Genomic DNA, 16,861 nt, shown 5'->3' with positions numbered 1-16,861 from the left:
ATCTCAGAATTCAGTTCAGAACAAAAGATCCACACTGTCTATTTCTTGAGACCAGCCTACATTTGCAACCTGAGGCCACATCAGTGGCTGCTCTGAGAATATGCAACTCACAATGTCTCTAGATGACAGTATGTCTCAGTAATTAGAGTGAAGTGATCCCTTAAATTAAATCCAAAATACAAACTACACATTGTGTTGGTACCTATATTAGTCCAACCAGAAAGTACAAATCTTTTAAAATAATACTTACGCTAGCTTTCAAGGCACACTACAAAGTCAGTAAAAGAAGAAAACAAGTGTTCTTTTTTCCATTTGCAGTCACAAAATATCTCCCCTTGAGATCTGGATCTGTCCTCGTCCTTTATGTGACCACAAATCCCTATGTTGGAAGAGTGCAGTAATCATCTTGGGAGGATCCTGACTCATTCCAATTCAAACTACTGATGAGTAAAATTTTCATTTTGGTTCATGTTTTAAATCAGAATTTACCAGTTTTGCCGAGGAAGCAAAACTGACTGATTTGCCAGTTTCTAACGATGGTCAAAACTTTAATTTCAGTTCATTTTTTAATCAGGATTTACCAGAATTCATACATGGGAGAAGCTATACTGTGAAATCTGGCCATTCCTATTTCTGATTATGAGTCTAGACAGATGAATGCAAGCATAACCTGGTAAGGTTTTGACTGGACTAATCAAAAACCTAGAATGTAATCTAGTTTAAGAAGCTTGACATTTCCCTGCAAAAGTCATCAAGACATGGATGATCTTAATGTAACTAGGGGGCCATTGTTTGTGAACTTGAAAACCAAAGGTCAAAGGTCTTCATGTGCTCCAAACTGCTTGTTTCAACAGCAAGCAAGACACATGCTGCTGTCTTAGCAGTTTTGCTAAGTATAAAGAAAATCTTGAAACTGGATCTCTAAGTGAGAATAACTAAAAGGCAGGAAATGAAAAGCTAAAGTTTCTAAATAGATCTCACAGAGCACATTAAATACATACATACAGGCAGGTCTTTTATTTATTTTGGCAGGGTCAGTATCTGGGCATATCCATCAAGCACCATAAAAAAAACAAAAAATAATTTCTTACTACACAAAACAAGATTTTTGTGTCTCCCTCTCAAAAAGGACTTGGTTTCAGACAAGGGGAAGCTTGAATGCATTACTCACTGAACAATAAGATCCTAAAGCCAACCACCAGCATCTTTTTTTTGAGGCTCAAGATATTTAGATGTCTCATCAGAATAGCTTTTTGCCAAGTAAGGTAAAGGTCAAAATTTAATTTACTTACAATGGTCTTCTGAAAGTTCTGTCTAGCAAGAACTTTCACGTTCTTTTATATTTTACATTCTTTTTAGTAGGAACTCTGGCCCTGCACTGGGCTTCACCCAGTGTCATCCAATGTGTGGAAATTCCCTTAATCTGGGGATTCCCACCATTGTTGTTACTTTTCATGGAATAGCTCCACCTCTTCTGTTCCTTATACAAGGCAGAATGGATTGCCAGATTTCTCTTCAAGAGAGATGACTTGTACTATTTCTTCCAGATCATTGAAATTATAGGTGGAGGTTCAGGGTGATGCTAAAGCTACAAGGGTTTTAAGGGCATCCATCTTGGGGTAGGATGATCTTCCACCATGTGCCAGATTTCTAGCATTAGCTTTAGTGGCACCACACAACAAATCAGAGCTCCGAAAAGTTATTTTTATGTAGGATCAATGGGCACGTAACTGGAAGGTTTTTGAGACCTGCATTCCAAAAAGTAACTTTTACCAGGTGTGTGAAAGATATACATTGGAAAACCCTCAATAGCACTTTCGCCTACTGCTCAGCAAACTCACTTGCCCATGGACTCCTTTCACACCTGACATGCACTTACCTCAGTTTCTCAGAGATCTGATTCCTTTGCTCCAGTTCCTTCTCCAACTTTGTTCTCAGCTCTTCATTCTCATTCCGCAATTGCTCACATAATGCCTATTTTTTTTAAAAAAAGCACCAGCAATGGTAAATGCTCAGTCTTGTTTGTCAAAGGCCATCAGACCAACATGTTTCTAGCAAGAGATCACCTAGTGCTTTCACTAAATAACCCTGTTTTAGTTTAATCACCCAATCTGAATATCCTAACCCCTCATGACCACTTTCTCCAGTCTTTGATAGCAGTGCCAAAACTGGGTTCCTTCTTCCTTGATCTTAATGTATGTCCCACTTGTTCTCCAGAGAGTCCAAAATACATGCTCACACAGCTTTGAGTTTGAGTGATGATTCTAGTTTGACAGTAGCAGTTATCCCACACTGGCTTTCTCTAATGCAAAAGTGGGAATTGTGCAGTCCTCTAGATGACATTGAACCACTCCAAGAATAACAGTTCATGGTGTGTGAGGCAGGGTGTTACAATTCAACTTCTGGAGGGCTGCACAATTCCAAGAAAATTCTTGGCGGTGAGGGAGGAGGAATGAGCATCCTTCCAAGAATATTATTTTCATAGATTCTTTAGTTCAGTTTCCTGACAGAAAGCATGTATCCCTCTTAGAGAAAATTACACAATAACTTGCCCAGGGGAAAAGTCTTCCTCCTTACCCAAATCTTTTAGTGATTAGTATACGTCCTGAAGGGGAAAAGTATTTCTAACACTTTAAAAATTTGCCTCACTGTGAGTATGTCATACCTCCTGAAAGTTCCACATCCTTGTTGGAAATGAGGAATACATGAATAAGAAGAAAAGAGAGGCTTCAGATATACAAATGGTGCTTGTTTGCATGGACAATAGCTCTTCTAAAGCTAATCTAGTACTAGTGCAGAACTTTTATCAACAGCTGAGATAGGTAAGAATTATGTTTCAGTTTGTTCTGCATATATTTCCCACATCTGTGATGGAAAGAACTAGAGATTTTAAAATATCTTATTGCGAGAGAAGCAAAAACTGATTCTTCCATCCAGCTCCAGAACTATGAGTGCTCATCTTTCATAACTTTCTAATCCATGTGTATTCATTCAAGTTATCCCTAAATTAGGAGTGTATCCTCTTTTTTTTTAAAAAGGTCCTCATCTTTAACTCACCACAGGGCAGGCAGATACAACATAAGCCTCTCCATGCTGAGAATGACTGTACCAATTGAATTCATTGCTCCAAATGTACAAGAATTGTATCTGGTTTTCATTAGTTTGCTGCTTCTTTTTTTAAAGAACTGGCCAACATTCACAAATGTCTTCTTATTTGGAATGGAAAAAAAATTGGGGCTTCAAAAATTTGAGTGCTGGAAAATATTCCCATCCCTTTCTATTCATGGCTTCAGCAAACACTGACACTGGTGATGGCATGATGGGGAAATCCATATGTCAACAAGTCTTAGTTACTGTTAACCAGTGCTGCTGGGATGACAGATCCAAGGAGGACATGTAAACCAGCTTAACACCTTAATAAATTTAAGTCACAATGGGGCACATAGGTAGGAATAACTAAGTCAAAGCATTGGTCCCTCTAGGTGTCAACTCACAAAAGCAGCAATGGGCTTGCTGGTTTTTAGCCAGGATTCCTTTCTGTGAGATGCCTGGTGGTCTCCCATTCAGTTACTTAACAGGCCTCATTTAGCTTCCAAATCAGTTAAGGTTAAGCATGTAGGGTAGTATGATAGTTATATGAAACATTTATATGAAATATTTCCCATGGAAAGCATTTTACTCATTTCCCACTACACACTTGTTTGGGCCACTGGGTAGGATTTGGAGGGAAAGAAAATAGTTGAGACAAAATAAAAAGCACTCAGGAAAACTGGGAGCAAATGAACTATGTACATCTACCAGAAGCCTTCGGACCTGAAGAATAGATGTCCTCTGTTCATTCTTGTGCACTTTGGAGGCCAGGCGGTTGAATTCCAAAGCCATGCGCCCCAAGTGGGCAAAGAGCTGTGTTTTATCCGACTCCTCAGCAAAGAGGCTAAGGGTGGTTTCCAAGCGTTGAAGGTGCAATGTAAGGTTGGTGTCCTCATTGGGAAGTGACTCTATGCCCTGCCAAAGACACCAACAGTCAGACTAATTGAAAGCAGGGACAAGGAAAAACATCAGATAGCTTTGATTTGACGGTAGCTTGACACCCTTTCCTTCAACCATAACATCAAAAGTAAATTAAATAGACACCCTGAGGCCTTGTCATTCAACAATAGAACAATATACAGATCAGCATGTACATCGCTTCCCTCAACCAACAGTATATATACCCCACTCTCTTCCATGCCAGCATTCTCTGAAGATGCCAACTCTTCTAGAACACAGCCTCATAGCCCCAAAACCCCACAAAAACCTATAAAAACAACAGTGAATTTTATTTCTTTCCACCTCCCCTCAAGGCTCTAGGTGGGGTACAGCATGTTAAAATATAAAACACAATTAAAAATACATAAACCTACAGTCAAAATACAATACTATAAAGCCATTAAAATATACTCATAAGAGTTCATATACAAATTAAAGAGTCACAATTTAAAACATATTAAGGCTATATGTAATTTAATATATTAAAATATTTGTGTGTGTGTGTGTGTGTGTGTGTGTGTGTGTCTAGCCTAGGCTTCATATATAGTACAACTTCCTGGCTTGCTAAATAAATAAATGCTGTTTAGGGATAATCCAGGTTAGGTTGAACTATGATCTTTTGTTCTTTTCAGGGAGAGGAAATCTCTAAAATATTCTGAAGATAAATTTGCTGTAACCAGAAAGGCAGAGGGTGAAGAACAGAAGAGGCTGATCACTTTATGCCTACCACTCCCCTGCCCTCACTCTTTTATAGAGCAACCCATGTCCTCCACATTAAGGATAATTTTATACTGATATGCCTCCTCTCCCACCTGCCTTAGTGGTCTTTTCCTTCTGAAATACAAAGCTCCAAATACTTTGGCCTTCCCTCACGGGGAACATAATTCAATCCCTCTGCTTTTGGGCTGCATTTTTCTGTAGTTCGTCTCTGTATATGGTGCCCTGTTTTTGAGATGGAATGACCAGAACTGTGTATGAAACAAACTGTTCTCTTTTAGACAGCCCAAACATCAAATTCGCTTAGAAAGCTATTCAAATATATCTTAAATGGAACTTAAAACAGTGCTTCAAAATCAAGGTCAGCATTTATTTTACATTTCCCAGAAAGATGTATACTCTGAAGGATTCTGAGTTTTTCTGAGACTTTCCCAACCCAGCACTGGTGTGTTGAACTACAAGGCCCATCATCCCCCAGCCAGTATGACCAGTAGAGATGATGGGAGTTGAAGTCTAACATTTATGGATGGTGCTAAGTAGGAGAAGGCAGCCATAAGTGTTCTGTGATTATTTGACTCAGTGTTACACGTGTTCAACAGAAACAACTAAAAACATATTTTATTCCCCATCTTATTCTCTCCTTATTTAAAAACATTTTATACCTCTTCACTATTAAGAAAACAAAGTGGTTCACAACACTAAAGAATACCCTACTATAAAACAAGAACTTCAACAATCAGAATAAATACACACTCCTACACACATATTTGTGTGTGTGTGTCCATCTGTCAAAAAATATTAAATGATAATGATAAATTGTTTCTTTTTAAATATTTTAAAGTAATCTCTAGGACCACTTTAATGTTGGCAGATTATTGGGGGGGGGGTTCATGAAGTAGGGCCACCACAGAAGAAGACAGTTTGCATGCTGACACCAGATAAGACTCCCATTTAATCCTGAGTCCATACAAATACAAGTTACATTTGTTTGTTTGTGTGTTTGTTGTGTGCTTTCAAGTTGTTTCCGACTTATGGTGGTCCTAAGCCAAACCTATCACAAGGTTTTCCTGGCAAGTCTCTTAAGAGGGGGGTTGCCATTGCCATCCTCTGAGGCTGAGAGAGTGTGGCTTGTCCAAGGTTATCTAGTGGGTTACTTTAGCTAAACTTGGTAAGAAGGACCGGCAGAATAAGTTATACACCCAAACTTCTGATATTACTTGAAGAAGTACAACACAGCAGGGTAAATTTGGTTTTCACATCCTCAACAACAACTTAAATAGTCAATTTTAGATAGCTGAGTTTATAAAAAATAATATATTTTTTTGGTGATGCTTCAATATACAATGGCCAGGATATATTAAGCAATTCAGGATTCATCTAGGTTGGGTAATTCTCTGCTACTATTCAGGATTTTGCAAATACACAGGGTGTAATCCATGACTGGGCCCTCAATGATTCAATCCCAGAATCTATTTTTCGGTACCAGTGTCAAATACAAACTATAAACAGTAAACAAACCAATATGCCTCTGACTGTGTGTGCGCAGTGTGTCTTTCCTTTGTCACTGTGCAGCTGCACCTGGGCTCCATCCATCTTTCACTGAGGACACTGGTTTCCTGAGCAGCATGTTAGTTTGAACCATGAATGGCTTCTTTTAGAAATTAAGCCCAGGTGCATTATCCTGGAAAGCAACAACAATTGCCCTTCTTACCCACCTCAGTGTTCTGCAAAACAAACAAATAAAGCTTGATCTGCACTTTCCATTTTCTAGCATGTGAGAATAACATCTCCATGATTCGCATCTTCTCTCTCTCTCTCTCAGTTACACCAATGGAAATTATTTCCACAATCTGGGAACAAACCAATCCCCATTTTCCTTTTCATATTTGATATTCCCTTTTCACCCTCTGACAGAGCTCTCATCCCCCAGTTCCAACATTTACCTCTGGAGCTGCATGGGTCGCTTTCATCCCAAAATGCTGGTGTAGATAGGTGACTTCTTGTCAGAAACTCTGCAGCTACCTCATATTGCCTTTATACCTGTCCAGGAATCCCTGGTTGTTGGCACACCTTGTGCTTGGCACACAGAGCCATTTGGAGCCACACCCTCCTACTTACGTGTGCATTGCTAAGCCTTCGTGGTTGAGCCACTCTGATCTGGACCGTAATGGCTTGTTAATTGCTTGGTTGTCTGGGAGACATAAGCCACCATCCTAAGGCAAATGTTCCAAACAGGTAAGAACTACCTGCCCTGTCTAACCATGAACTTGGCAAGATCAGGCCTCATGTCACCATATGCGCAGCCCCTAAAAAAGGAATCTGAATGTGACAGGAGGGGAAATGCCACATTTCACCCAAGGCTTACTTGCTGACTCATTACCTCTTCCCAGTCATCATCCGCCCCAATAAACTGTGTCCAGAGAGACAAAAAAGATAACAAAAATCCCAGTCTTGCGAGAAACCTGATCCATCTCTCTTGTTGCTGATTCAGAGGAAATATACAAAAAAAATCATGATATTTACAATCATATTCACTTCTAGAAACTTTATTGTCTCATCTGTTTTTAGTCCTACTGCATGTCATTTTGGGGGAAAGATAGGAGCAAACATGGTATAGTGCTTTGAGTGCTGGACTATGGCTCTGGAAATCAGGGTTCAAATCCCAGCTCAGCCATGTAAACCCTTTTTGGGAGAAAGGTGGCATAAAAATGAAATAAATAAATGGCAAACTTCCTCTGAAGAAACTTGTCAAGAAAACCCCATGATAGGATTGACTTAGGATCACCCTAGATTGGAAATGACTTGATGGCACACAACAACAAAACAGTATGCCACACAGGTTCTAGCTTGTTTTCCTACAGCCGCCTTCTCAACCAGACACCCTCTAGATGTGCTGGACTCCAACTCCCACAATCCTCTGCATGCATTCTGTGGTAAAAACATGTCCTGGCCATTCCAAGTAGGAAATGGCACTATTAAGAAAAAATGCTGTTATGGCACTACATTTTGCAAATGGAAATACTGGGATCCCCCTGCCTTTTCTTTCTAGAAACAGTTGGAACTATAGGAGATAGTGATCAATATGGCCTTGTCCATATGGCGAATGTTAGAATACTTCAAATGGCACAAGCTGACTTCTGGCTGACCCTCCTACTCTCATAATTTGGGATTCCTTTTGAATCACAATATAGTCAGATATTTAGAATATTTGAAAATAATTAAAAAGAAAGTAACTGTCTAAAACTAGCACACACTCTCCATCATTTAGATGCATGCACGTGCACACACACACATATACAAAGTCTGACATATCTGAAACAACATTTGAAAGGTTGTTTTTTAAAAAACAAGACAATCATTAAAATGAAAAAAGTTAAAACTGCACATGTGGACACACGTACACACAAAGTACAACACTGTGAAGCCTCAGGTGGACCTTTTAAGGGTTATCAGAAAATTAATAATGCTCTACGGTGTACCAGAATGTATTCATTATTGCCACACTGAAGTACTGCTGCCTCTGGTGTGCACAGGACTCACAGTCATCTCAACTCAAGAATCATCTTAGTTGAGAACACAGGAATCGTATTCATGGGCATAATGCAGATATGTCTGAGGGAAAGGTAGAAGACCCTTCACCTGCTTCAACTCCAGCAAGCTGTTTCTACAAGCAAATGATAGCCTGCCAAGTACTTGACAGTGCAACACCCTCCATTGTGAGCCTAACATATGCATGGCTATGTGCCCCACCTGCTTCCTCAAACAGACACTCTGCCTGTTCCACACCTTCCACAAATCTCAAAAAGTAGGTATGTTTTATTTTTATGTAATAAATGGCTGTTTTCTTTAGACTTCTGTTTCTCTAGCCTCACCCATGTTGGCTCAATAGCCATGCATGAAGAGACATGTTCTACTACTATGTGAGAACAACTGGGTTAGGATTCCCCTTTTCCCTGTGGGAAGAGAGTGGCAATGCCAAGTAGGTAGGTTTTGGCTCTCAGAAAAAAAAAATTGGATAGGATAGAATAGGAAGGCATAGCCATGTGAACCTTGAAGTTCCCCAAAGCCCCAGAACTTTCCCTGTTTTTTAAAAATTCAGGTGTTGTTTTTTTTGCCCCCAACCCCAAATGGCTTGAACCTGCAGCAACACCCAGCAGTTTGCTCATGCAATACCCACAAGACTTACATACACTTTAAAAAATCTTGAGAAACTAAAAACAAACAACCACAAAATAGCTATAAAAAGACTATAAGTGAACACTGAGTTGATATGATGTCACTTTCAGTCATGCCACACATGCTGGCACAGTCCTTTGGTGGTGTGCGCCTCTCATTACCACCTGTAGTTGCCAACCACTGCTAGGTAAAGGGTCTCTGTGAAGGTGAGTTTCACTCACTCAACTATTCTTTTTTCCATGGCAGCACAATGGGTCTTTTTACCCCACTGCTGCCACCACTTACGTGCTGGCTACCTCCCTAGCTGCCACCAAATTGCATGACAAGACCCTCAAACTCAGATACCTCACTTGAGTGCCTCCCATACTTTTCTTTTACCTCTAGGACACTCTGTAGGAAGACAGGGCACTCACTATTTTGAGTGTTCTGAGCAATAACAGTATTATTAATCCCTGATAGCATTTGGTTTATAGTTTCTTAAAATACCACAAGCAACCACACACTGAACCAAAACAAAACTTTATTTACAAGATAGTTGGTTACAGTATTTCTCTTCTGGTTGATATTCAGAGATGATATGGTGTCTATGTGTTTAAACAGTTACAAAGATTTAAAGTACAGTATCTGTTACTATATTCTAGAGGTGGTCTCTGGGTTACAGTTTCACATACGACTTTTGACTAGACTCTGAACTTTAAAACTCTGTTGCTACTTTATGACTTTTCCACACCAATTTAATTTTCACACTTGACCTCTTTTTAGGCAACCTTGGGTATTCCAAATCCCTTCCAAGTGTCCTTTCAGCCGTGCATCTCAGCTGCCTTGGCCATTAAAACCCGTCAAAATCTAATAAACCTTTAATTCTAACTCAGAGCTCAATCCCTAATCTGCCTTTTCTCCACAGTCTTCTTTCCCCATGTGGCAATCACGTAAGTCTCATCTGAACATCTTATTCTCTTCATGTTCCTAAACTGCCAAAGTCCACTTCTGAGCTGGACTGTGACAGAGTATGGGGAACTTACTGATATAAATTAACATGAATGTATTGGAACATGTGCAGGCAATGCCAACATATCCAGGGGCCAATCTTCAGAACTATCAAAACTTCCTGTTCTGCTATAGTAAGCAAGTAATCTCTGTGGACTCTCTGTCCTTGACAGCCTTCTTAGGGGCCCCACAGCAGCCAAGTGTGGTCGTTGTGCCATTTTGAAAGCCCAGGGCCCCACACCCAAACATTTTTCCAAAGGATTTTTTTGTATGTTCTCCCATGCCTGCTAACGTCGATGAGAGGCAGTTTTGCCAAACATTTGGCAACTACGGGTCATTTCAGGACCTGCAGAGACTTAAAACAACAACAACTGAAGTGAACAAGAAGTTGATTTGTGGCTTCCAGGATTTCTGGGTCATTGTTTTTTTTTTTTTAAACCTTGGCTTCAAAAGGCTGGGGTGGGGAGAGGTCATGACAAAACTGCATCCCATATTATCTATGGGTCATGGGGATCCTTTTTCATAAATATCCAAAAATGGTCAATATTTTCAAAGATTGAGGTATGGAGGGCATGGCAACAGAAGATGGCACTCTGAGGTTTCATTAGTATATGCAGCCCCAATTCCATTGCTCACCTCTGTCACAGATCCCATGCCTACCCTGAAAAGAAGACATTTTCTTAGAATCCAGCATGGAAACATATTCCTTGAATTACAAACGGACAATAAATTTTCTTGACTTTGAAAATCTCCCAGTGACCGCATGGCCAAAGGGGGAGGTGCCAGTCCGCAAACAGCCCTTTCTATAATCCAAACATAGACCAGATACAGAAAATGCAGGCCTATGACTAACATCTTCATTTTTTTCCCTCTTTGCCTGATGAAGCCAGTGTGACTTCAAAAGCTTGCAATATGCAATTGTGCATTTTGGTTGTCCCAATAAAGATATCATTGTTTGGATGTTATTGGATTAGCTATATGGCCAACATGGCTATCCCTATATGTTTTTGTACAATGTAAACATGTTAAAGAAAGTCAGTGTGGCATAGTGTTTTGAGCGTTGGACTATGACTCTGGAGACCTGGGTTCAGTTCCCGCTCAGCCATGAAATCCAATGGGTGACCTCTCAGCCTCAGGGGAAGGCAACAATAAACCTCCTCTGAACAAATGTTGCCAAGAAAACACCATGATAGCTTCACCTTAGTGGTGCCATACATTGGAAACGACTTGAAGGCACACAACACACACATGAACATGTTAAAACATATTCCTAATTTCAACTAAAAGCCAATAATGGGTTAATAATCTTTATGTTTCTCACACTTAATCAAATGATTATTCTAAATCTAATGAACATTCTGACTTCTAACCTCTTCCAAATATATCACTCTACAGATAAGACTTGTTATTTTCCAGTTACAACATAGGTGCCAACCAACTTAATACCTTAAAATCCTTGAACTCCTTTGCTATCTCTCTAATTTACCACATTTTAAAACCCTCTCTTAGCATTTAATATTCTTGAGCAGCATCCTTATGTACTAATTTATTTTTGACAGATTATACACCTAGCATCAGATAATAAAATACTATGCACATTATTTCAAAACCAAACAAGATCCAGCCTTTATGTTATCTTTTATACTTATACTTTTTCTTTTGGAATTTCAGCAATTGCACTAGTTGAGCATAATTCTCACAAATCAAAAAAACTGTGATATATGTACTGTGCCATTAATCTGAGGCACTATATCTCTTTCCATGTTCTTCCTGGGCCTGCTCCCTCAGTCATCAATCTTCTACCCTTTTGCAATTCCTCTGATCTCCAAAGTCAATCTTCTCTACTGTAGAAGTCATTGCTTTCAATAGGTTTAATCAGCACCTTGTTCTTCCAACCAATGTTGACTTTCCATCTCAAAAAGATTTCTCAGGTCCCTTTTCAAACTGTATTATGATTCTTCTTCTCTTCTCTCTTATCTGTAGATAAACAGCTACATCCCATCACCATCCTTTTCAGAGACAGTGTTTTCAGGTTGATCTTCTACACATTTATTTATCTTACACACTCCAGCAATATCCATCTCCATTTCCTGAAAATGCTAATCTATTTCCCTTTTTGTTGATCTCTGGGTTAGCTCTTCCTTGCATGATCTCACAGACTCAAATAACTCCAAACTGTTTCTCCCAAGCCTTTCAGGGTGACAGGGGCCACAGAAAGGGAGCACTCCTTTCCCTTGAGTCCCTGCCACCCTGAAATGCTGCAGGGACCTTTCTCCCAAGCCTTTCAGGGTGGCAGGGGCCAGAGGAAGGGAGCGATTCTTTCGCCTGAGTTCCTGCCACCCTTGAGGGATGCTTTCCAGGGTGGCAGAGGTGGAGGAAAGGAGCATTCCTCTTCCCTCACCCCTCCCACCCTGGAAATGACTGCCATGTGGGAGGAGGATTATTCACGGTTTTTCCACATTTACAGGGGTCTTGACCCCCTAACCCCTGTGAATGTGGAAAGAAGACTGTAGTCAAAAACTATACTCCAGCAGCAATTCTGCCTTTGCCAAACAGCCAGTCTTATCTGTTATTTCGTTGGGAAAAGGACAATGTGTCTGTTTGCCAAAACAATGTCCAACTCCACAAGAAGTCTTAATCTTTTAAAAATTATCTAAGATATTTCTTCCAGGAATAAAAAAAGGGGAGAAATCCACTTTTGAACGTTAAACCCTTCGTCTATTCAAATGGTTAAATTACCATCTAGTTAAACACTTTGCGTGCTCAGTAACAATTTATGAAGTTTATAAAATGATCATTCCATTCATTCTTCTTGATAGAAAAACGAGTCTACTCACAGAGGTAATACTGTCACTGAAGAATATAAGATGTTTTAAATGTACCATATGTAAATTCTAGATGTTAGATGTAAATGCAATTACAGAACGTGTGGTGGCAGTTTTGCTTTTGGCAGCATGAGCTTCAAGGTAGCCCTTACACACACACATACACACACACACACTGCCCAATTGCACTTGGCTGCTTGAATTTTTGAGGTCAGTGCAGGAACTGTGTAGGTAATCTTCCATTTCCCCCTTAATCCAGATAGAATTTCACCAGTCAGAATTCATTTCTGAACCAGGAATAACACCATCAAAGTCTCTTCTCAAACAAAGCCCTATGGAAATATGTTAGTTAACCATGACAACAAGTCCATGCGGTTGTTTCTCTACTGAAAGACAGCTAGTGCACCTCACTAGAACATGCCTACAGCCGCTCGTTTGGTGCATTTGCCACAGCAGAGAGAAGGAAGCGAGGCCCTCTGCAGTGGTGACAAAAGCTATTCTAGTGGTGGGATTAATGGTTGGGATTCAATGTCCTTCACACTACATGATATGAGACAGGAGTCTCAACCTAATAGAAAGGTATGTCCTGGATGGGACTGAAATCTTGCTAACAGGAGGATGAGGGAGGCCAGTTTGGCTGATTTCATGATTTAATGCAGCCCCTCCTCACTTCCAAAGGATTTTCAGGTTGCCAGGGAAAGCAGAACATAATGTGAGAACTGCCTCCTCACTTTCTACTGGGAGTGTTTGTAAGAAGGAAACTCCTCAGGAAGGGTGGCACATTCCCACTGGTGTGAATAAACAGGATACTTTTGGATATCAATTAAGATAAGTAAGTTTTGTTCAGTTTAGTACTCTCCAAATAGGATAGGGTGCCAATGGGCGATAGGAGCTATAGGCCAAAAGACTTGGAGTGCACCTGGTTGTGGAAGACTGAGATTCAATAGGTTCAAGAAGTGAACAGAATAGCAGATCTCATACTCATTCACGATATGAAAAAACTCTGAAAACTTAGTACTTGAGGCAACTGCTGAAAACACACAATACTTCAGGCATAGAGCAACATCCCATTTTAAGAATTCTGGACAATTACTTCACAAAGGGTTTTCCCCGCCCCTATCCTGAGAAATGTCAATGAGTCCTATCTGACCCATACAGTAAGTATTCTGTGCTATTCTGCTGGCTCACTGCCCAGGCAGAGATAGCTTGAGACAAAGAAGTAGCTAGCCAGCATGCAGCTTTGCATAAAAGAACATGAAGAAATTTTAAAAGGTGGAGGGGGGAGCCCTCCTGACTCTCACATTTTCCATTTAGTCTTCTCACATTTTCTGTTACCTAGTTCCCATTAGCCTGTTACAGGAAAGAGGCCAAGTTAAAAAAAAAAATCTTACAGCACGTGCAACAATTGTGTGGTTATAGCATCTCTGGGTGGCAGCTCACCACTGACAAAGTTGACTCAGCTGGTGGCCCAGCTAAAGACCTAGAGACCATTCCAATTCAAATGGCAGTTCTCAACCCCCCCCCCCCGAGAACGGCACAGACCCCTTTGAGAACTTTACACAGGCTATGGGCCCTCTGCACAGAACATGGAGAAAATGACTGTGCTTATTTATTTGTTTGGTTTGTATGCTGCCTTCCTTCAGAAAGGGACCCATGGCAGCTCTGTAAAGTAGCATCCCAGGCCAAACTAGATGAGTGTTGAGAATGAAAGTTGACCTAACAAAATATTTCCCATCCACCCAAACATCCACCCACAAAGACAATTTTCACTGTAAGAGGGAAAAAATAGAAGTGGGGAGGGGATCAATTTTTTGCCTGATTCATGAACTTCCGTGCAGCCGATTCATGGACTAAGATAAAGAAAAACCATTCAACTTATGGAGATGTTTTCCCCATTTTATAAACAACAACAACAGTGGAACATATCAATCTGGAGGAGCAGATTTGGTCCTTGATTCAGTAAACTGGCTTGAGTCCCATTCTTGGGGAGAAAGCAAGATAAAAATAGAAGTGATTGATTGATTGCCTCGATCACTGCTGAATATTAGACTGCAAGACATCCAGGGCAGCAGCCTATCCTTTGCTTATGCAATACCAATTAAGTCTGCTGGTTTATTCAGCTTTTTCCCTCTGGATGGTTCTCTGCCTACCTGTCCTCATTCTCATCTGTAAAATCACATAAGGAAATAATAAAAAACACAGCAGGATCATACAAAACACTGCATACAACTGAGCACATAACATTTCTTTTTTCCTTTTGTATGTTAACATAAAGGATATATACATTTTAACAGATTAACTTACAGATTTCCTGCTGCTGTCCTGGGAAGACCTCTTATCATCAGCTCCCACAATTTCAAACTCAGATGAAGAGCCCTATAGATGTGTTTTAAAAAACAAAAGAAAAAGACTCAAATATCCTAAATACTGCTGGTTTTCCTCCAAACAAAAATAGTGGGAACTATAATTAATTAATTTGTTTTACTTTGTTTAACCTAAACACTTTTGTTTTATTTAGGCTACATGTGCTGGGGATCAAATTGAAGAGAAACAGGTGAAGAAAATATAAACTGCAAAAATATGTTGGAGTAAATCACCACCTCCTTCTTTCAGTCAGTCATGTCTTCCCTCAATAAGACTATAAGACAGGGATGGATATGATAAAAAGATCCAGTGGGCAATATTGCAACATTTTAGCCACTCAAAGAGAACAGTGAAGATCTGCCTTATAGTGCCAAATAGTAGCTTTCCATGCTACAAAGTAAGATGGAGCTCCAGTGTTATTAAATAATATCTAAAATCAAAGAGCCAGTTTATTATTTGTTAAAACAAAATGATGGGCAAAGAGTGATTCCCCTTGTGACAAATGCCATCTAATGGAGCAAGGCAATACAGGGACAACATATCAGATCCTTTAGCATATCACAGATCTGTACGATTTTAGCAAATGCAGTATGGATGATGAGGGAAAGACATAGTCTGTAACTTCAGTGTTACCACTGAATGGCTCTAGTCAAGTCATTTTTTGACCTCAGTTTTGCACCTGTAAAATGATATCCATAAATGATCCACATCTCAAAATAGTTGGATGGGGAAAGATGGTGAAATTAGCTGGTCATTAAGACTTCTAGAGCAGCTTGTAGCAAATATTTCTTACACTGGAAGATGGCTTCTGTGTGGCTTTTTCCATTTCCTTCTTATCTTCATCCGGAACGTCTGAGGAAGAACAAAGTTCTGGGATCTCTCCTGTAAAGGAAGTGCTTTCAGTGAACATTTTAAGTGCATGCCCCACCTTCCTGTGTTTTCACACACTTTCTTCTCATCTCAAAGAAGTGATTTTTGCAGCAAAAAGATAAAGGCAGAAGACCTTTGTAGTGAAAATAACCTGATGTAGAAGAAATCCATATGCACTGTCTTAAGCTCACCAGAGGAAAGACAGGGTGAGGGGAAAACTATAACAAATAAACAAATAAATACATGGAAAAGAAATGGACAGCAAAGAGAAGGTAAATAATAGATGGTGCAGCAGGATTTGAGTTCTAATCACCTACGTTACAGGAAATAGATTCTGGGATGTTTCTAGCAGAAAACTCAACCTTCAGATAACCACTATTAGCTTCTTGTACTCAACTGACATGACTAAAACAAATTCAATATTTTAATTTGTATTAAAACAAACTAATACATCAAAAGGTCTAAAACAGTGGTTCCCAAACTGTGCCCTTTAAGAGATTTTGGACTTCTGGTCCCAGAAGCCTCAGCCATGTTGGCCAATAATCTGGGATTCTGGGAGCTGACGTCCAAAATCCCTTACAACACAGTTTGAGGACCACTGGAATGAAAATGAGAATAGTACTATATTAGAATAATCAAGAAAACAGACACACAAAAATTAAGAAAGCTGTTGTAGTTAAAGATTCCAGGAACATGAAAGACTGCATGCAGTCTATACTATGCACACTTACTTGGGAGTACACTACACTGAACACATGGAGGGGACACACTGTACTTATAAGAGTCTTGACACTGAAGGATGACTAAATGATAATAGAAAGAAGGATTTGCCCTCCCATTGACTGTGATCTCAAGTATAAGATAGTGATCAACTGACTGGAGAAACCTGATCA

General features: G+C 39.8%; 1 protein-coding gene across 7 annotated transcripts in view; it reads right to left on the bottom strand.

Annotated features, from left to right (window-relative positions):
* The window catches only part of TNIP1 (TNFAIP3 interacting protein 1), a 108,488-nt gene that overhangs the window by 28,797 nt on the left and 62,830 nt on the right, over positions 1-16,861 (bottom strand). For 5 of the 7 annotated variants that reach the window (XM_042452114.1, XM_042452113.1, XM_042452109.1 and 2 more), the window contains 4 exons: positions 15,892-15,980; positions 15,039-15,110; positions 3,799-4,005; positions 1,880-1,974 (listed from right to left, as the gene is read on the bottom strand). In XM_042452114.1, the coding sequence (XP_042308048.1) occupies positions 1,880-1,974; positions 3,799-4,005; positions 15,039-15,110; positions 15,892-15,980 (463 nt within the window). The remainder of the gene's footprint in view (positions 1-1,879; positions 1,975-3,798; positions 4,006-15,038; positions 15,111-15,891; positions 15,981-16,861) is intronic. The other 2 variants (XM_042452112.1, XM_042452115.1) reach the window with 1 other exon arrangement.

Source organism: Sceloporus undulatus, chromosome 2, assembly GCF_019175285.1.
Source record: "Sceloporus undulatus isolate JIND9_A2432 ecotype Alabama chromosome 2, SceUnd_v1.1, whole genome shotgun sequence".
Classification (NCBI taxonomy): Eukaryota; Metazoa; Chordata; class Lepidosauria; order Squamata; family Phrynosomatidae; genus Sceloporus; species Sceloporus undulatus.
This window is presented reverse-complemented; position numbering and strand designations above follow the sequence as displayed.